Source organism: Falco cherrug, chromosome 5, assembly GCF_023634085.1.
Source record: "Falco cherrug isolate bFalChe1 chromosome 5, bFalChe1.pri, whole genome shotgun sequence".
Classification (NCBI taxonomy): domain Eukaryota; kingdom Metazoa; phylum Chordata; class Aves; order Falconiformes; family Falconidae; genus Falco; species Falco cherrug.
In genome coordinates this window covers 85651466-85673547 of record NC_073701.1, presented here as the reverse complement: position 1 = coordinate 85673547, position 22082 = coordinate 85651466, and the positions used below count along the sequence as shown (strand labels likewise).

General features: G+C 45.8%; 1 protein-coding gene across 3 annotated transcripts in view; it reads left to right on the top strand.

Moving 5' to 3' along the window:
• Positions 1–5256: 5256 nt before the first annotated feature.
• The window catches only part of TRABD (TraB domain containing), a 34512-nt gene continuing 17686 nt past the window's right edge, over positions 5257–22082 (top strand). Inside the window, exons 1-4 of one of the 3 annotated variants that reach the window (XM_055712018.1) lie at positions 5257–5380; positions 16719–16781; positions 19061–19139; positions 21775–21941. In XM_055712018.1, the coding sequence (XP_055567993.1) occupies positions 16758–16781; positions 19061–19139; positions 21775–21941 (270 nt within the window). In that variant the 5' untranslated portion in view covers positions 5257–5380; positions 16719–16757. Of the gene's footprint in view, positions 5385–16718; positions 16782–19060; positions 19140–21500; positions 21638–21774; positions 21942–22082 lie in introns of those variants that run through there. The other 2 variants (XM_055712019.1, XM_027804550.2) reach the window with 2 other exon arrangements.

The following is a 22082-nucleotide window of genomic DNA, read 5'->3' as shown; positions in this document are numbered from 1 at the left end:
CCCACCTCTGCATGAGCAACCAGAAGGCTGTTACCGCTTCTGCTCACAGCAGAACTGTGCTTCAGTTTCCCTCTCAGCACACTGCATGCAGTTTAGATGATGCTGTTTTGAAGTAACATAAATATACTCCATACTCTCGACCTTAGCGAAATGAAGTATATTAGAGCTGGCCTGCGGGTGCTTTTTTCTGAATGATACAAGCAACGCAGTGAGACTGACATGACATAAATCTGTCTCGCTCCCAGGGAAGCTGGTCAAATAAATCCTGTGGAGCTACTAGTCGTTCTACCCGTCTTCTTTTTTCCCTACTCACAGCCTTAAATGGATGGCCTCTCCGAAAATCACATTAGACAAGAAAAATGAAGGGGGGGTGGGGGGGTCCCCCGCTGCTCCGCGCAGAACTGCCGAGGGGCGCTGACGGCGGGAGGCCGCCAGAGGGCGCCGCAGCTCCGCGGCAGCAGCCCCTCGGCTGGCGGGCTGGCGGGCCGGCGGCAGCCGCGGGCCGGGCGCTCGCCCTGGCAGGCTCCCGGGGCTTGCAGGGCCGGGCAGCAGCGCCGGTATCTCCCTGCCTCCGGCGCGGGCGGCCCCAGCCCTGTGGCGGCCGCAGCTGGCTGTCCTGGCCCGCAGGACGCTCCCTCCAGAAGCCTCCGGCTCTGTCAGGCGCGGACGGACAGAACGGCGGCTGGCAGGGCAAGTCTTTGGTCACCACAAGTGACAGGAGGGGGGGTGGAGGAACGGAATCACTTTCATAATCAAATAAGCATTTTTAAGATCTTGCCCTTTATATTTCAGAGAGAAATGTCAGAAACGAGCCGGGTACCAAACATGGCGCATGCCTCCTGAGGTCAGGATTAGCCGGCAGCCACGACGCGGGGGCCGCGGTAGGCCGCCAGGTGTTGCAGCACTATCAAAACTGGCTGCACCAAGGCCTCTACCACCCCATACCAGGCTGACTTCAATAAGCAGTTCCCGTGCCTTGCCCTGGCACGGCCACCAATCCCCCACAAGGTTTCAAAGGTTCATCTACTGTTCATGGTGTTTCTTCATATTCTTCAGGCCAGTCCACCCTGCTTCTTGCTTCTCCTCCATCCAGAGCACACTCTCTCTTCTGCATCCCCCAGGTCTCTCTTCATTGACTGCCTCTCTTCCATACCCCTTAGAGCTATTTAACCACTTAGCAGGAACCAGCCACAGCTGCACCTTAACCACATCAGCCAACCCACTGCCCCTGAAGCCAGCCCACAGCTGTATATGATCAATGTTAATTAACCCACCTTCATTCCTCTACAATTCCTCTACAGCCAGGCTCGTTTCCTGGCCTGTTTTCCCTGCTGCCCAGCCCACCTGTCCCGCCTGTACCCCTGCGGGCACCTGGGAGCTCCTGCAACGCAGACAGCAGTGGTCACACCGGGTGGGCAGGGGTCACGCCACCGCCACCCTGCTCATGTGCTTGAACCGAGGGGTGGCCAGGATCCTGCTGAACTGGGGAGAGCCTTGGCAGAGATGGGTTCCAGTGCATTTTCCGGGCTGTACAGCCTGGTACCCGCCTCCATGGCCCAGAGCTGGGACTCAGAGAGAAAATTTTCAAACTCGCTAGTCTAGAGAAGGCAAAAGGAGACATGAAAATGTTTAAACAGGCGAAGGCTGCTACAAAGACATAGGGGAAAAAGCTGCCCTCCAGACCCACAGTAAGCAGGGCACAAACTATTGCACTTGGCTGCAAGCAGTTTAGGTTGGATGCTTGAACAGCCTTCCTAACGCTCAAGGTTTTTTGTCATAAGGTGGTTTTGCGTGGTAATGGTGAATCATTTGTTATTGCACATTTTTAAGAACCTGTTGTGACAGGGACAGACATCTGCCCATCCAGGAAGCAGCCTGGTGACTTCCCCAGCAATCTGTTCAGGGGCCAACTCAAACGTCACACCAGGTCTCTATTCAAACCAGAGATCACTGAAGACAATTGAGCAACTCTAGCTAATGTCACCATCACTGCTATCAGTTCCTAAGAAACCTTATGTAAAAATAACTTGTCAAGAAAGAGAGAAAGAAGAGAGAGGATGGGATGGAAGGATGACGGAGGGATTGAGGTCAGGATAGAGGGCTGGCAGAAGCGCACTTAACTCCCCTCCTTGCCCCTGCCCCACCTGGAAACACCTGCACCTAAGAGCAGTGTCATGTGCATAAGGAAAATTCTGACTCTACACAATAAAACTACCTCATCTATACTGTGCTGTGGCTGGTAACTATTCAGTGAGGCTCAGTTTCAGGTTCTTGTTTTTTTTTAAAAAAAAGCATTTTAAATAGAGTTGAAATGCTGAAGGAATCTGTGAACCACCTGCCAAGCCCTCTTTTCACTACTGGCATCTACCGTTGACCTGAAAACAATCCCACGTCAATGGTGACATTTAAAGAAGAAGATACACAAAGTATTAAAGAAAAATGTTAAGAACTGGATTTATGTTACACTAGACCACTTAGCAGACACCAGTGACCCATCTTGCAATTGCTAATTAATAGGGCACTCAATTACCACAACCCTCTCCAAACACTGGAACACAATTTGCAGTTACACACACTCCTGCAGTGAACCAACAGCTGTCAGTAGGATCACTGGCACAGTCCTGGCAAGAGAGCACCTCTAATGATACCAGCGCATCTGCCCCCAGCAGAGCTGCAGAGCCCTGCGCCCCTGGGATCACCGGACACGGAAATGCCAAGGTCTTTGCAGTTTGATAAATTTCCTCCCATTTCAGTGCTTTCTCTCCACTTTCAGAAGCATTGTGCACCACAGACCAGGCTGAAACAGTGCAGGCAGAACCTGCAGCCACACTGTTTCATGTCAGTAGAGTACCTGCATCTTCCTTTGGTCCTTGCAAAGGTATGTTCAACCACTGCAGCTCTCGCTAAGCCAGCAAAGGAAACACTCCCTGAAGGTAACCATACACGAAAGCATCAACACTATTGACATAATCAGGGTGCAGCATCATGAGCTAAAGGAAAAACAGGCTAGCAAGATTCACAGTATTCCCATAAGCAGAGCAGTGGGCTTGCCAATCTGATCAGGTCAGGTGAGCTTTCCTGCAAGCTAAGGCAGTGCTTCCCAGTTCTAACCAAAAACTATTGCACCGTTGCAGCTGCAGCAGTGGGAAGCTTGGGGCCACATCTGTAGTCTATCAAGGAGCTTACAAAGTTTGCACAAAGCACCAGCACTGGTGTAGCAGGAGAGGCTGCAGCTCAAAAAATTCTGGACTGTCACTCAGGATCTACAGCTTGAACCCAGTGCATTACACTGCACGTAACAGGTGCTTGAGCGTGAGCCTGGCACATGCTGGTAGTTGAGCAAATCTGAGTATGAGAAGATAAAATGTATGAGACTGGCTGTGTAAGGAACACTACTGTGGCTTAAGATTCAGGTTGCTGAGCAGTGGGACCTCTGTCACACGCTGCTTAGCCAATGCTACACAGTGTTACATTCGCTACCTGCCACGCTACAGCCCCACGGTGGATCCAGTGCCATGGAAAGCTCGTGGCTGGGCAAGGCCAATCCCTAGAAGAGGTGGGATTAGAAACAGACTCAGAAGCAAGCAGGTGTGGTCAACAAGGAGCAGCTGCATCTGGAAGCAGCAGTACTCAGAAGGGGGATGTCCTTGGATGCCAAGAAAACCATATGGTGCAATCCCCAAAAGCAGCAACCAATTTGCTCTTGCCCACTACAGTGTCCCATTTCTCTCAGTGACCTTCACCCACCAGTTGTGGGGAAAAAAAGAGGGGGGGGGGGGGGGGAAAGGTATTTGAAATCAGTGTACAGTACTAGATAAAAATGCCCAAAGTGGATTTTTCTTCTGTATCTGTCAGACCCTGGATGATTTGGGGTTTTTTTCCCAGAAGCGAAGGTCTGTATAGCTTATACCTTTACTTGGTTATATGTATTTTCAATGTTCACGTACGAAATGCCTGCTCTGTGCTTTTACAGAAAGTTGAAGCTATTATAGCATGAAACGGGAAGTGAGATTCCCAACTGTCTCAACATGCCTGTACTTGATTCCTACATACCACGTACTTCCAAAGCTCAGCCCAATCCTAAACTAATCCTGGCCATGGCATAAAATGTTTAAGAAAAGATCAGAAAATGTACCCTCAAGTCAGTTCTAATGAAACTGTATTTATATAATAAATGTGCTCAGACTAAACAGATGTTTTAGCCTTACTATTGCTGAACCTATCGGAAACAGAACAGAGAAGCAGGAAAAGGGACAGAGATGGTTTCAGAAAATAATCGGTAGCTATAATTGATTCTTGACACATTTTCTTGAAACAAAGTTTTCTTGACCAATAAAATACTTGTATGTGTCAGCTGAGTAATCTAAAGCATCATTGAATGCCGCTTCTGCTTGAGCAGGTTGTACGGATTTTTCAGGTTTCGTAGGTAAAATATTAACTATTCTCCAGTAGAAGAGGAAATGTCCACGGAAAGAGAGAAAGCAAATGCCGGAACAGCAGCGGTGAGCAGCAGGGCTGCACAGAGAGCAAGTACGTTCACAAGCGGGTTTGGAGATGGCGGAGCTTGATCTCCCTGCGTCTTCCATCTCCGCTAGACCCACGACCCACACCCTGTGCAGTCCCAGGCCCGAGGGTGCTCTCCTGCCCCCGATGCCTCTACACAGGCCCACCGCGCCTGCGGCGGCCAGCACCCAAAGCAGCCGCCCGGGCCGCGCTTGGGAGGTCGGTACCAAACCGTCCCCCCGGCGCCGAGCTCGGCGGGCCCGGGTCGGGTGCGAGAGGCTCCACAGCGCGGCTACAGCTGCCCTGGCAGCCGCCGCCTCAAAGCGGCCGCAGTTCAGTTCCCCGCCCGAAGGCCGCCTGCTCCCCAGGGCGGCTGAAGGAACTCGGGCACCCGCTGCCGGCGCCGCCGCACGCTCCCCGCTCCGCCGAGCCTTTCCCCGCGCCGGGGATCCCGCAGAGACGCCAGTACCCCCGGGCGGCCCCTTCACCGGCACAGACCCAAGCGGCCTCTACGAGCCGGCACACAAACCGGGCCGCAGAGCCGCCGGCCCGGGACGCGGCGCGGCCAGGAGGCGGGCGAGCGCCCGCGGCTGCCGGGCCCTGCGGCCCGTGCGCCCGCCCGTGCCCCTGGGAGCTGTAGTCCGCTGCCGCCCGCTGCCGCCCGCCGCCCCTCGCCGCCGCGGGGCCCGGAAGCAGCGGCGGACTACAAGGCCCAGGCTGCCCAGCGGCGCCGGGCCCGCCTCCCTTTATGAATGACTAATGCAGCATGTTGTCCGGCTGGCGTGCCCCTGGCGCCGGAGCTCCGCGGCGCCGCTGACGCCTCCTCCCGCAGCGTCCCGGCCAGCGGCGGGACCCGCCGACCCCGCCGCCGAGCACGGCAAGTGAGCGAGGCGAGGGCGGGGGGCGGCCGCGGTGCCCCGCTTCCCGCCGGGCCGGGGGGCGGCGGCGGGGCCATGTTGGGGCCGAGCCCCGGGGCGGGCGTGTGTGAGGGGGAGCGGGGCGGGGGGGGGGGGGGTTGGGGTGTTGTCGCGTTTCTCCCCGAGCCCGGGGCCCCGCGGGAGGGGGAGGCGGCTGTGAGCGGCGGGGCCGCCTGCCGTCGCCGCCCGTCCCCTCACGTACGCCCGGCCCGGCCCTGCCCTTCCCGGTGGCCGGCGCGGAGGCGCCGTCGGGCAGCGCCCCGTGCGGGCGGGCAGGCGGCCGCTCGCGCCGCCGGGAGCGGTCCCCGGGCCTCGCGCCCGCGGCGGGCGGGACCCCAGCGCTGCCGGCGGCGCCTCGGCGGGCGCGGGGAAGGGCGGCCGGGGCCGGCTCGGTGCTGCCCCGCCGGTGACCCTGCGGGCTGAGGGGGCCCTCTCCGGGCGGGGGCGGCTTCCCGCCGGGCGGGACCGCCGCTCCTGAGCCGCGCAGCGGGGAGGCTCGTGTAAATCCCCGCTGAGGGGGAGGCTGGGAGACCGCTGCCCGCCCCCTCCCCGCCGGAGCCCTGCGAGGAGGCCCGGGGCAAGCGGGCACGGAAGCGGGGGAAACGCTTTTTTGGGGGGCCGTGTTTAAGGTCGCGGACCCGTGAGTGGATTCCCCAGCGGCCGCACCTTTCCGCTCGCCTCGTTGTGGCCGTGTCCTGGTGCGGGGCTGCGCGGGGGTGGCAGCGCGCCGCCGGCCGTGTGCGCCCGCGGGGGCTCCCGTGGTGAGGGCGTGGGGTCGGTGGTGGGCTTGGTTGTGAGGGTGAGCTGGAGAAGAGAAAAGCGAAGACCTGCAGGTTTTGTCTTCTTTCTTTTTCTGGTCTCTCTGAACAGTTGTGACTTTTTCAGACTGTCCATATTAGGCATCGCACGCAGTAAACTGAAATAAGGATTTTGAATTCACCTCTAAAAATAGTTCCCATTAACCAAGCTCTCGAAAATAACTCGTGACCCAGGTGTAGCCTGAGCTTTTCTCTTGAGGAAAATACACGTACTGATGATCCTGTGCTCGGGTATCCATACAACAAAGGTGTTTATTTTTTGCTGGCTTTCAGAAGAAAGTGTTTTTGTTTGCTAAAACTTTGCAGAAAGTTGCAACAGCAACAGAGTGGTTGCTGCTGAGTTGTAAAAGCAAGGAGATGTGCTTTAGATGCTGCCTTGCATGTGTGGTGGTGTCAGTAGTAGTCCCAAAAAATACCAAAGGTGCCTGGAATGGCTTCACTTCTCCATTTTGTAGAGATGTGTATCAGCGCACCTACTGTTCAGCTCGTTAATGCACATATTCCTTCTTGGAAGGGTAACAGAGTAAAGCAAAAAAAAAATAAAATTAAAAATACCAACCCAAAACAACAAGCCACAAAACCAAACAGATTTCAGGTGTTTTCCTGCCGTAGCAGGGAGTAGACCTTAGAGTAGGGGAAAAACACATGTATCTTTAATTATCCTAAGCTATATGAGTTTATTAATTGAAAATACTGGGTTATGGCTGTGGTACTGGTTTGTGCCCTGCTGTTTGTGGCTTTCAGTAGACTTTCAAGTTTCAGTGACTTGAGTTGCTGATTATAAATTTGTCAGCTGTCGCAGTGTCTGGCACTCTTTGTTTTCTTAGCTGTAGACTCAGATATTCTTCAATTCAGTGTTAGGAGAGTTACATTTATTTTTCAGTGCATTCTTTCTTCCATATGGTGAATATGATGCAACATTGCTGCTGCCAGCACCACAGCTGTGAATAAAACAGTGGTATTGGCATCTTATTTGTGGAAGAGTCATGTGATTTTTTTTTTTTTTTTTTTTTTTTAAATAGTACTTCCCAGAAAGCATCTTCTTTTTCCTATTTGCTACTTGGGAAAAGTGAAGAAAGAGATTTGGGGTGGTCTTAGAAAATGAAAAAATGAGAGCAGGCCAGAGATAAGTGTGCTCCAGATTTAATGGGAGTGGTGTGTAGCTACAGCTGTCTGAAATAATATCGCAGCATGTGCTTTGCCAGCCAGTGCCAGTAGGTAGGAAGGATTCTGCAGCTCTCCTTGTCCTGTGAGGGACAGTCCATGCTGGTTAGCTGCACCAGTTGTCTCTCATAAGACGATTTAGTACAAGATCTCACCAATATGTTCTGTCAGTCATGGTTCTTGTTAGATGGGTTTTTGCAAATAGGTTTCCCATGTGAATAATTCCTGAGGTCACACCTTCGGTTATGAAGGTTTTTGTAAAGGGCCACTCAAATGTGAAATGCTAATACTAAACACAGCTAATACTGTGCTTCTGTATTTGAACTTTTAAACTCTGTGAGTGGGACTGAGTTTTTCCTGCCTGCGAAGTGACTCGGGGGCATATAACTTCAATAATAACTGCAGTTTATAGATTTGTATGAAAACATGCATGCACTTGGTGACAAGCTGTCTTCCTTTCCACTTCTTTTTCTCCTTCTGTCTCCTTCCTTTCCCCCTCTCATGTCTAGTTGACATGCTGTGCAGTTTGATTGAAATCACTGAGGAATGCAGGGACTTAGCATGTCCACATACAAGAGTTTAAGTGTCCTGATGACACCACATATCAGGCTGCAGAAGAGACTACACTGGCGCTCCAGGAGTTCATATTTTCCAGTGGTTAAGCCCTGCAGGCTGTCTGCAAAATAACCTTGTCTGTACGGACAGTGCAAAGTCACGCACATGTGTAGAGGTGCGTCTGTGCAGGAAGGGTGTGCATGCTTGTGAGAGGGAGCAAGAGCACAGCAACATGAATGCTGATGAAGTTGAAAACTCTACTTACCTGTTCGGTACATCTGGAGATCCTGATCTTGCCTTGGTAGGATGTGTTATCCTATCAAGTGTTGTGCAACTGGGAGCCGTTTTTCAAAAGGACGGGTAAGGCAGCTAGTTACAGGGTAACCAATGAAGAAGGCCTGTGTGTGAGGAACCAGGATCAGGAGTTGCTGAGGGCTTTTCTCATTTCTTTGGAGGGTAGCGGATAGCAATGGAAACAGAGATAATCTTTTGAGGGAAGATCTGGTTTTAACTACTGAGCTGCCCAGGTGCTTTACACGTTAGATGAGTGGTGCAGCAGCTGGATGGAGTTGCAGGCAAGTTGACTTTCCTGGTTAGTGTGAATGTGTCTGTAGACTGAACAGTTAGTGCTAAATAGGGTTCCTGTGTCTGCAGCCCTCCAGGCTGGAATTAGCTTGCTTTCCTGCAGCTTTGTCTCTCAGGTCTGTCTCGAAACCTGACCCTCTTTCTTCAGTTCCCTGCTACAGTAGAGCTGTGTGTCTTTGCTTGTGGCCAGCACATAGGCCCGTGTCATGTAACAAATCTTTTCAGCTTTTTGATCAGGTAATGATTCAGATCGTTATAGGTAATGATCATTATAGGTAATGAAGTAGATCATCTTGCTCCCAGCTACTGTTTGGAGTCTAGGATGGAAGGGGCAGGCAGAAGAGCACTGATAAATAATGTGTTTGGCAGTTGGGCAAAATTATCTTGTCCTGCAAAGTCCCAATTCTATCATCGTAAGGACTGCATCTGAAAGTGTTCATAATGAGTGAAGGTGAGTGTTTGCCAGTACTCGACACCCAGCTTCTGTGTATCTCAGCAGACAGCCATTGACATATGAAATAAACGTGGGGTTTAAGAAGAGTTCTGCCACAGTTTTGTGGACCACAGTCAGGTATCTTCCAAGCCACTAGTTAGTTGTCCATGACAAAACTTCTGTACGCATCTCATTTGCTGGCTGCTTGTAGGTTATGAACAGAGAGTGGAGAATGTGCTTCTGGTAGAACTCCATAGACACTTTGCATGCAGCAGCTATGCTCTTTTACTGTTACTCTGCTTTGCAGAAGGGTTCCCCAGAATCAGAACTATGACTTGGTTCATAGTTTTGAATGGCCTGGAGGGAGATGTGTGGAGTGGATATCTCACCCCAGTCTGCTGATTGCAGGAGAGTCTAATAAAATTATTTCAGTTCCTAATCACCACTAAATTCCCGTGACTCTTGTTAGAATAAAATAGGAAGATGACTTGGACAGGTGTGTAGGTTGTAAACCAGCATGAGTTTCTGAGTGGCTGGCCAGACATGGGGCCCATGTCTCTTTGGTCTTTCTGCCCCGTGTTCTAAATTTAGCAACCACTTCACAGTCTCAAAACAGTAGGGATTTGACCAATTGTAAAACAGTAGGGATTTGACCGATCGTTTGTTTTCAGTTGTGCTCTGCATTAGCATCCTGATTCACCTGTACTTACTCATTTCATCTAGTAGCCCTAGTCAGTGTAATAGCAATGATTTCTAAAAGCACAAAACATGTATAAGAATACCCTTTTTTCTTTCACTGATAAACATATTTGCAGTGCATCAGTGTCCCAGGCCAGATATTCTAGTGTTCCAACACTTCCCTTTCAAATAGAGTTAATTTAGTTGCCTGTGACTTTTAGCTTTCAAAGTATGCAAATGGATGTTGGCTCCAATGTGAAGGTACCTGTATTTAGGCTGCATATATCAGCACAGTTTGTATTGCAGGAACACCTCATTGATGCTCAGAGCGTAAAAATGTGTTTTGAAATTTATGAACTTCTGAGTCATGAGAAACCAGAGCCATGATCTACAACCATCTGTGATCACAGAACCAGTTACTCAGTTAAGTTTCAAAGGCGTGGGTTGTGTCAAAGAGATACATGCAATACGTACAGTAGGCCACCTTGGTGATGGTTTTGAAATACATTCCAATTTCTGAATTTTGCATTAATTGGCAGTCAGGTTTCAGCTGTTGCATCATTCTGAGTATGAACTGTCTATAAACAGAGAAGAGACACTATTTGGAGCTGATGATTGTTTGTGAATGTTTATAAGATTCCTGTGCATAAGTGTGGAAGAAGCCTGGTCAATGTTAAATACTCTGCTTCCATTGCAGAGGATGGTGCTGAGACGTACTTGAATATCCATTGGTTTGGTTTTGCCTTGTTAGTAGGTTAAACATTAGGCATGGAAGATACTTTGTTAAGTATTCCAGATAGTGAGTAATGAGTGCAGTGGTCAGTGGGAGAAAAGATGTGTCTGTATTTTCTGAAGTATTGATGTGCCTCTTCTGCTTACATAAAATAAGTGGTCCTGTTAATTGGTAGCAGCATTCAAATGACATGAGCTTATGTAGCGCATAAGATGAATCTGAAGCGCACAGGCTGTACCAGCTAAACCAAATATCCATTGCTGGTGAAACTGCAGGTTTAGAGGATAAAAGGAACACAGCACACTTAGTGCATGTAGATGTAAGTAAACTTTTATTGCTGCATCTCCTGCTGGAGAGGATGGAGGCTGTGTTATAGCTAGGGATACTGGTATTAGAGAGCTGGGTCAGGAGGCTGTTGATGAAATAGTCACTTGCATGTGCCTTGGCTTACACCCAAGTGCAGGTCAGTTCTGGCTCAGTTACAGCATTACCTTTGTGAGGTGTGCTGTATTCTCACTGGAGAACGCTCACTTGATTGTTTGACAGCTTGCTCTTGAATCAAATCTAGTCCTTAGCCTACCTCTTCTCTTTCCCACAGTGACTCTAGGGTAACAAGGATGATGTTGGCATGTGACTGAGGAAGTGCTGTCTTGGGGAGATACAGGGAGATCTTCTGAAGGGCCAGCGATTAAAAACAAAAGGAAGATTCACATTGCAGAACTGAAATGCTTTGAAAGGTCCAGCAGCCTCCAAACTACTTTGTTTAGATACCAAACAACAGGTTCATACACCTTAGTTCCTTATTTGTAAAAAGGGAAGTACATACAATCCCATCTCGGAGGTTTAGTACTCCAAGTACTGAGAGATGATACCTTCTGCAATGGTAGTATTGTAACTGTTGAAAGCAGTAATACATGCATTTTGATTTTTGGGGGGGTGGGGGGGTGTCAAACATAAAAATCATACACTTTCCATTTCAATAAAAGGTGAAAGAAGTTGTGGTAGTTTTGGTGGCTCCTGATTTCCTACTAGTTATTCTGATGTGCATGCTGCAGCGTGTAGAAAATACAGAGCAATTATAAGGCTATAGAGAACTTTTTTTTTCCTCTTGCGATGTCAGTGTGTTGAGGAAAGCAAATGCTGCCTCTGAGTTTCTGTATAGCTCAGACAGAAGAAAACAACAAAAGTATTTTTAAAGAGTAGCTGACTAGGTTGTTTTGTAGGTAGGAGCAATGAGAGTTTTTAAAAAAGCTTTTTTATTGATTCAGTTAAATCACTGTCTGAAGGAAGCAAATTTAGATAAGACAATAAAGGAAGAAATTCAGCCTTACCATAGGAGGACATCTTAATGAACTGCCCATCCATCCATCCTCTGAGTTGTGGTTGAATTTACTCACTAACCTACCTAGTTGAGATAAAATGAGAAAGAGCATTTGTTCTTTAATGGTAGCTCATGTTTTAGTGCCTGTAACTTGCCTTATTAGAACACCTGACCTGTGATGTGAGTGTACCTCTTGTTGCCTTGAGACTGTGAGCTAAGGGAGTTTCAGATGCCTCGGTATGCAGCTAGGACCGAAACACTTTGGTCAGCTAAGATTACCCAGTATGCTAAACGAGCCAGTAGTTCACAAGCAGATTTCACACAAAGAGGAAGCTCTGCTGAAGCTGTTGCACATCGGGAAAGCTGGAGGACTGATGCCAAAAGCACGGCAGGGAGGTCTTTCTCACTCTGCTTTTGTCAGCCACTGTGCAGGATAAGTATTGCTAAGATCATGTGCTTACCTGTGTGTTCCTTTCTGAACTTGTGTTGCAGGGAAGAGAATAATCCCCAGAGTGTAGGTGAAAAGTATTGCCCCTGTTTCACTGCTGTTGTCAGTGTGGATGGCTGTCCGGCTGGTGCTGTCAGGACAAGATGACCTTGAAAGGAAATAAGTGCCTATCGGCGAGATGAGTAATGGCTTAATTTTCAGCTTCCAGTTCATTGGGTGGTCTCAAAAATTGCTGTTTGGTTGCCTACCTATCTTAAGAGTTGGGGAAAGGGCTTCACTTGTTCACGTGTGTACACATGAACAATTTTTAATCACCCAGTGAATGGCAGGCCCCCTAGGACTAGCAAAGATGAAAGAAGCGCAAGAATTGCACTTGCTGGGGAAAAAAGGTGATTGAATTGGGGCTTCAGTCATCAAGGAGTCCTTTCAAGAAAATTCCAGGGGAAAACCCCAGTCTTGGTGGGTCATAAGGAGCCAGATCAGACCTCCTCCTCGTTTCTTCTGGCTCCCAGAAATTTCTTGGTGGCACTCCTAGCAGGAAGAATGAATGCCAGATTAAGACAGTCTCCTGGCAGATAAGAGAACAGAAATACTTTATAGTCTCTCATCTTCTCATCTAGAAGCTGTATCCCCCAGTTTGTCTGAAAGAAATGCACTGTCATATCTGAGACTTTCATTATGTGATTTATCTCATGAGGGCCTCTTAACAGGCCTTTGAAGTAGCTGGGAGAGGGATTTGATTGGTTTCACATGTTTGTGCCAGATCCCATGGTAAGTAGAACTTGAGGTTATGAGATGTTGTGGTGTACGTATTATGGAACACAGTAATTGTCTGAACAGCTTCTTTTGCCTGTGGCTTTACAACTTGGGGTTTAATTTCCTTCTGTTCCCTGTCAGGTTCTGCCAACATCCTCTTTCACACACACCACCCCCTGTAATCTTCAGTAGTCTTTTTTTTTTTTTTTTTTTTTTTCCTGGAGGAGCAATGCTGTGCTTTGCACCTCTGGATGACTGTGAGACTCACCTCCCTGCCAGGTTTGTTTAAAATTCATTATGGGTTAGCAAGCACAGGCAAATAAGCTCTGCCTTGTTACCTTGTCTCACTTCTGTAGGAAGTTTACCTTTATTTAAAAAAAAACAAAAAAACCCAACAACAACAACAAAAACAACAACCAACAACCCAAACCCATAAGATTGAAAAATCAAGCTCTAAGAAATCTGCAAATGCTTGGATTTAAGTTGCCCAGGTGCTTGCCAGGATTTGTTCTGAATTAGCACCTCTTCTGGCTGTTGGATGCAGTGGGAGGAAATGCGTACAGATTCATGTGCTTCAGTTCCTTGTCTGTGTAACAGCAAGGTATGCTCAGTCCTCTCTCAGAGGATTCAGGATTAGTGTTACAAGTATTATGGGATGTGGATGTCTGCTGTGAATACACTGATGTACAGGGACGGCAACTTTTCCATGTGGATGAGCTAGGTCAGGCCTTGAGTCCAAGGTATTTGACTAGTTCTCAGAATATGTATACTTTCTCCACTGTTGTCGATGAGGATGCTGAGTAGCCAGTCTCGTCTGTACTCTGGTGTTGACGTGCTTTGTGCCTATTGTTACTCACACTAAGCAAGGACTTGAACACATGGATTTTCATGGCAGTTGTTTGTTGACAACCAGTTTAAGAACATTCTTAATATTGATTGAACAATTAGAATTCCCAGTCGTGTTCTAAGTTAAAAATAAAATCCAGGTCTTCTGCATGGAACATTTCACCTTCAGTGGATCTGGAGCAGATCTCAGCATCTGAGAACAAGATCTCCTAGAAGAGAAAGCACTGGCAGACTTGCCTATTAATGTGCTGCGCAGTCTCTCATCTGACCATTGTGGTATTGTGCTGTGGGTTCCCTGAAGAGGCTGGAACCCCGCTACGGTGAATCTGTGAACCACACTGAGCAAACAGCTTTACTTTCTCCAAAGGTGTAGAGGTCAGATAAAAAGCAGTGCTAGTTTATGTGAATAAACATTTCTCTCCAATGTCAGACACAACATTTGCCCCGTAGTGAGAATGGGATGAGGTTTTCTAAAATGTCATTTGGTGGAAAAATCACTCTGTGCTTCTGAAGAAGTCTATAACTGAAACTTGCAGTTTACTATTTTTAAGAGCACTCCCATAGATAAAGAGACATGTTTTCAAACCCTGGCAGGCTTAACCAAGCTTAGAACTTTAGTTTGCATTTAGGGCAAGATGATTCACTGGCAGAAAAACACTAGTATTTTGCACATGAACCAGTTGAGAGCCAAGCCCAGAGCTGAGCATCAGAGTATTGGTGCACGCCTGACTGATGCTGGAGTTGGACAAATATTTTCTCAGAGGGCAGTGTTGGTTTCAGCATCTCCACTTTATATAGTCTCTTCAGTTTTGCCACCACAGTTGTTCCTGCAGCTGTTTGGTCATCTGAGCTTAAAATGCCTTGGTAGGGTGGGGAGAAAAAAGGTTGTTTTTTAACCTGAATCTGCTCTCTAGTCTGGTTTATTGCACAAGTCAACAAATAGTTAAACCAGTCTCTCAGAGACACAGGACTGGATAAAAACAGGCGCTGGGTTCACTTAAGCCCACAAGGCCACCAGATAGCTCTGGCCAGGCTGTCTGGGATGAGGTGTCAGTGGGCTGCTCTGTCCCCACTGAGGTTGCAGGTCTTGGGGCTGTGCTTCTGCTGTGCTTATTTACAGCTGTCCACACCACGTGTAAATTGAGGAAACAGTGAAGCAGAAAAGAGAAGTTCGGTTCGCCTACTCTTTCAGTTTACCCTGACATCCAAGTTTCTTTGACTTCTTGGAAGGAGGGAAGGCATGGTCCTGGTTTTAAATGTATATTATGCATTGTAGCAAAAACAACGGAGTACTTACGTTGCCTGTGCAGACTTCTTGCATGTTTTTGAATAAACAGTTTGTTACTGAACCTCTTGGACTGTTCGAAGTGTGTAATTTCTGTTTTAACGAGGTATTTGCCTCGCAGCTCAGGAGCTGTGTCTGTAGCTGGTGCCTGCTCGAGGCATGGGGCTCCTGGGTTTTGTGGGATTTTTGCTCCAAGGAGCACAGAGAAGCCGGGCTCTCGACCACTCTGCATTTTGCTTGCCCAGCCTGCAGTTGTGATCTCTGGTTCTCTGGCCAACCACTAGCAGTGGACAACGCGAAGGCATGAATTGCTGAAATCCTGCTGTATCTGTGCAGAGGGAGGTATGCCAACTGTCTGAATTACACTTGCATGCTTCACGCTGCTCAGGCAAATGCTTTTTATAGAAACATATTTTAAGCAAAGCTAGAAAGCAGAACAACTAACTTGAAAACAAAGAAACCAGGATGCAGAGTGCTAATCAGACTAGAGGAGATTGTTGCATTTGGGGAAGTGGAGGAGGGGAGCCTTTTTTTCATGACATTCATGTGCTGGAATATGCTGTCACCTAGGCACCAACCAGCCTCACCTGGGTGGAGGGCAGGAGCTGAACCTGTCCCTCTGTTCTTCAGAGCAAGGCTGCGAACTTGTACGAATACATTTGTCAGGACTGCTCTCCAGCCTAATAAAATACAACAGTGTTCACACGTACTGTGAAACAGGTCAGTGGGAGGCAACCTAAAATGCCGTGGTGAAGGAGCAGCGCTTTCAAGTGCTTCAGTTTTAGTGGGATAGCAGTAAGAATAAGCAGAATGTGCACAAGTCACGTGTTCGGTGTCTTGTGCAAGCCTCTTAGCATCAAACTCAAGTCATAGCATGCTGTCAGCTTCAGGGAGGAGTTTTGGACTTGGAAAATACAGATGGAAGAAGGAATCTTACAACTAGACAGGAAACCATTCCCAGGGTTTTTCACACAGGCATGATCTTACTGATGTTCTGACCCTGACATATTTGAAAACATACGTGCATGATAACATGGTGCAGATCAGATAATAATGTGTGTGGTGCTCTAGTTGGATATTAAGACCACAGCTGCTTTCCTGTTCTTTGTAGCAGTGAAGTCCTGGAAATACAGATAATCTCTAAAATTCACCTAAAAATTGTCTTGATGTAGTTTGTTCGGACAAAACAGAACTACTGATCTAGTTGAGCAAGAATTTTGCTATTGCTGAAACCATTTTGACAGTGATCCTGTATCAGTTACTTACAAGTGATCTAGAGGAAAAAGGCATTTTGCAGAATCTAAGACAGCAAAAGAGAAAAAACATTTCTGAGTTCCTGTGAAGTCCACCCTTGTTTACCAAGATATTCTCAGTGTGTGCAAAAACAGGACTATGCTCTGTACTTAGAGCCAAGCAAAGAACCGGATTAAAACAGGGTAGTTCTACCCTACTGATGTGGGTGGTGGGGGTTGTTTGGTTTGGTTTGTTCTTTTTTTTTAACAGAAGCAGAGTTGAAAAGGTGGCAATTGTGCATCTTTAGTTTGCCACTTTTATTCAGTTTTTATTAGAGATTGGAGAGACACGTGATTTCTGCTCGCCTCCCCCAGTTCCTGAACGAATATCCTGGGTTATGCCGTTAATTTTTAATTCTCTTCCATTCCTTTTACTTCTTGCAGTTCTTGTGTGGTTGGTGAAAATAAGCCTACACTGCAGGGATGCAAGAGGAGCAACAGCCTGAGGTAGGGCTTGGATCTGAAGTTTGTTTCTCAGTAGAATTGCAGGGAAGGTCAAGACTGAATCAGCCATGTACTTCCACTCCTCCTCAGGGAAGATCTACTGAGTCGGAGGGTTGAGACTACCAGTGTGGGACCCCTTTTAAAACTTGGGGTGGGCGGGCTGAATGCTTTTTTTTTTTTTTTTTTTTTTTGCCACATTTAGGTTCTTCTTTTCAGGGTCCTTTCCCTCCAATTACAAAAGCTAAAAAAGGTCTTTTGTGTTAACCTACTTGCCAGTGAGGAATTATAGAAAATAATCTAACCTATGAAAAACCTTGAGGAGGAAAAACTGTTTTGTGAGTAAATGACACAAATTGATTGTATACAAATGATCTCACAGTACACAGGTTTCCTTGCCAAATTAAGCTGAGGTGCATTTTTCTGCATTTGCTGTTCCTTTTCTTCTCCTTTCATATCCATGTATCTCAAAACCTTTTTCTGGTGTAGTAAGTGAAGAAGCTCAGGAGATTTTTTTTCATCTGAGATAGAAGAATGTAGGTTTGTGTGTCCTGTTAGTTAATTTGAGGCGGGGGCGGGGTGCAGAAGAGGAATGGCAGATACTTAATGCGGTGCTTAGTGCTTTTCCCACTGCAATGTTGTAATGTTACGATGACAAAGCCAGCATAAGTGACAGGATTAATTCCATATGTTACAGATGGATACATTTTTCCAAAATATTTTTGTGACTGGAGTTATGTATGCAAGCAGTAGAGTCAAGCCATATGTTGTGATCAAAAGCTGCGCTGGTGCTAAATTAGATTTGTGAATGTAATTGCAATTTGCGGTGTAATTGCAGTTTGCAGTTGTCAATGAACAGACTTTTGCTTTGTAGTGAAAGGATGATATGTTGCTGTGAATGTTTTAAACTGCACTGTAAAGCTGGTGTACTTTTTGGTCTTACTCCCATGAAATGTATTCCAAATTTTGCCTTACTTTCAGTGGGGCCAAGGTAAGACACCCAGGATTTATTACCTGAAAATTGCAGCTTGGAACGCAAGAAAAAATTAATTAATCTTGAAATCTCTTAACGATTAGATGGGCTTTGTACAGTCCTGTTTTAAATCTTACCAGGTAAAGTACAAAGTAAACCAGTCATTCCAGCTAAAAAGCTGACATCCTTCAGGAGAGCTCGGCTGTCTGCTCTGCTTGCTGACTCACTAATACTTTTGTTTGGATTTACAAAAATTTAGTTTGAAGGTACTTGAATGTAGTACCTACATTCAGAATGTACTTGAATTACAGAAGGTAAACCAAGAATTTAGTTTGGAAGGTACTTGAATGGTGATAGATTCACTTGTCTCTAACTTTTTGACTTAATGTTGTTCAAGAATTCCAAATTCTCCCAGTAATAATCCTGATTCAACTTGGAATTACTGTAGTTGCCTGAAAATAGGTTATAGTTGAGCTTTCCCTGGTTCTTAAGTCTTTCTTTTCTGCACTAACTCTGTCTCTCCAGCTTGGATGACACAGGCTGGATGACAGGGATTGTTTGAATTCTATGCACAGGTTTTAAAACTTGCCTGCTAGTTAAAAATAAGGTTTTGTTAGCCAAAGACCTGCCTCATATACTTCTAGTGACAATATTTAAAAGTCAGTCTTGGGGAATCTTTTCAATTACCTTCAGATATTTTAGAGAAAAAAACTATGCAGATGCTATGCATCCTTTTGATTTTGATTTGATGTATATGAAGTCAACATACACATAAACTTTATAAGATTGGATGTCCATATTGTGTAATTTCCTTACACTTATTTCAACAGAATAATCATCTTGAGCAGACTGTTCTAGAATGGATGTGTGTATTCTTGTGAGTGCTGATTAATTTTTTCAGACTAATGGTGACTGCTAGTTGAGGCAAATCTGTCACCTTATAAATGGCAATGGTATAATAATCAGTGCACATTCTAGTTTCAACACAGAAAATGCTATGGTAGCATTAGAGGTAAATTTTTTTCTTTTTATTCTAAAATCAGATAATTTTTTTAAAACTCCATGTCAGGTATATATATTGCCTTTTAAAATAGGCATGAAATAGTTTTTAATGTGCACTTTCTCATACTTATCCAGCTAGGAGAAAAACAGTTGTAAAACTGCAGATGCTTTGAACTGTTGACACTTGCTTAAATTATTTACTTGCTTGAATATTTTATGTAGGTTCAAATCGAGCAAACTCACAAGGGGAAAGATGTATTAAAGCATTTCATTGTAATTTCCAGCCTCTTTTTGAATTTGTTTCATACAGGCTGCTGCAGATCCAATGTCCTCCTCTGATGCACCAGAAGATGGCCCAAAGGAAACGTCAAGTGTATCGCAGAATATCTGTATGTTTCTGGTTTGACTGGGGAGGGTGTATGACATTGGAAGTGTGTTAAGCTAAACAACCATGCCTTTTCCTTACCTAATGAGGATGTGGGTGTTAGCACAGAAGGGAGATGCAAGTGAGGTCATATCTGACTTCAGCTGTTCATGATTTGTAGAAAGGCCCAGTTGTGTAAACCAAATTTGGAAGGAGCAATGACATATCAATTGTCAATTTGTTGCTCCCACACTTTCAGAAGAAAGTAAATGTTTTTTGATTTAATAGATATACTCAGCTATTGTCTTAAGCTTAGTCATGCTCTCTAAGCCAGAGATGCATGAATACATGTTTGCTTCAGCATCTGGCATGTAGCATTATGATGTTGAATCAGTTGTCCCAAGTGGAATACTTTGCCCATGCTAGCATGATAGTGTTTTGATATGAAGGCCAAGACTGCAGGATGTTAGAATAGAAATGTACCAGGCAAAACTGTCTTACTGAAGCCCAGGAAGAGTATCAGTCCTTACCTTTTAGTGGTAAGGATCCGATAATGACAGACATTTCTTTCTCTGGAGGAGAAAACAAAGGCTTCTTAGGATTTGCTTTGTGTTTGTCATATACCATTGTAATGTTAATATATACAATGCTCATTTTGAATAACAGGAACATTCAGATTGTGTTTTCTGGCAAATGATAGGTTCTGAACCACCTTTGGGCAAATTAGCTCTTAACGGCAACATTACTATAATGCTGGAGTTGCTGAATAATCCCTAGGGATAGCAGCTTTCAGAACTAACAATCATGGGAGCAAACAGAGCCTTGACCAAAGCTAGGGAAAAGCATTCAGACCTAAAGAAGCAGATTAATTTTTTGTTGCTTTTTTCCTCTGGGTATAGAAGTTGGTTTAATAAAAACCATAACTGCTCCTGAGAATGTTTTCCTTGATTATGTCCCTAAATTATAACATCTGGTACTGCACTGTTAGCAGTTTTTCTTCATGTGATACAACATTCAGTCCAGTTCTGAATATACATATGAGGTGAAAGCTTGATAAATTGAAACCTTTTAAGGGTTACTGAATATGTGGAAACCACTTTCAACTGGGGGAAATCTGAGCCATAAATGGTGGTATGGCTTTAGGCTAGGAGAGTATTTGGGGAAGGTATCATGCACGCTTCCCCTTTTCTGATATTATTCCTTAGATATCCACATTTGACCATTGTGGGAGGCAGGATATTTGCTGTTTTGCAAGTAGATTTTGGTTGATCTGCTATGGCTACTTTTACGATTATGTGACTGAGAGTGCTACAAATGCAATAGCCCTACCTCTTCTTCCTTTTACAGTCATGTTTTCCCCACCCCCTCGTTAGCATCACCATCTGTTTTGGAAGACACGTGGTCTTAGATCAGACTGTACTGATGGCAACACACCATGTTCTTGGGTATTAACTGTGAAGTTAAGCTGCTAAAATGCTAAGGATGTTGGAGGGTGGCTTTTGGTTTGGGTTTTGGTTTTTTTTGACAAAATTCTTGTGAGATAAGTATTTGTGGGACAGATCTGGGGCCAGAGCCACACAGTCAAACCAGATTAATGAAACGAATGAATGAATGTGTGGTAGGAGGCTGTAATTTATCTGCGTCTTTGACATCCTGCCTGAAAACTGTTCACTAACCTTTTTTTTTTCCCCTGGGATTATGATCCTGTTCCAGGCTTCTGGACCACTTGAGACCTCTGCTAACTTGTGCAGCAGCTTGCCAGAGAAAGAGAGTTGGTTGGAAACAAAACTCTGCTTTCCTACTTGATGCCATTTTTTTTTCTCCTCCCCCCCCCCCCCCCCCCAGATGCATTGCAGCTTAAAGATGAGTCATTTAAAGTTACTATTATTTCCCATTGATGTAAAACTGAAGCTTCTCTATCTCAGTTAATGAGGCTTTCTGGCATTTAACAAGCAGCTGCGATGGAACTGATAGATCTTCCTATTTTCCATGGCAAGCTGGACATAGATGGGCTGAACTCGTACCATTTTGGTCTTAAATGTTTGTTATTGAAACTAGGAAAGAATGGTTGGTTTCCTGACCTGAATACCTCTTGAGGTTTAATTTTCAGTTATATCTTGATCCTTGGTGTGTTAATCACAGAAAAGGCTAAGATTGGTACTGTAGGTATCCTATATGTGCCAGTATGTGCAAGTGACTTTACCAGCATACACCGGTGTACATGTGTTGCTATCATTTATACAGATAAAATCCCAAGAGGGAACGCTTTGATTCTAGAACTAAAGAAATGCTCTATTTTTTTTTTATTTTTTTTTTTTTTAATATATTTAGTGTATACCTTTTCTAAGTATTCTTTGCTTCTCTATCCACCTCACCTGCCACACAGCTTCTCTCTTTCCCTTACTGAACTGCGTGGACAACCTGTCCCAGTGTCCACAGGGTAGGAAACCTGGACTGAGACCCATGCTTGGAGGCAGCCTCTCCAGTGGTGGCACTCTCAATGATGTAGCCTCAGAACTGAATGTAAGATTACAGTGGTAAATCAATGGCCTTTTAGCTCTGCTCTGCTGTTTAGTGGTGACATTTTTATTTTCTGGTTTACATATCTGCACTTTATAGTCACATGTACTTTTCTTTTCTGTTTTTATTTACATTTATAGCTGATGCAGATGCATTTAAAATTCTCCTGGAGATGAAGATGAAGAAGAGGCAGAAAAAACCTACTTTACCAAGCACTGTGACTGAGCTTGACACAGAGGATGGTTCTAAAGTATATGTGGTTGGAACAGCCCACTTCAGTGACAGCAGCAAAAAAGATGTAGTGAAGGTAAATAGTAAGTGGGAACCCTTCAGCAGCATGTTTATAATGTTGTCAACTTTGCAGGATGAAGTCCAGCTCTCAGACTTGGTTCTGTGCTGTAACCTCCAGACTTTGATTTTTATTTTTTTTTTTGTGTTAGTTGTTGAA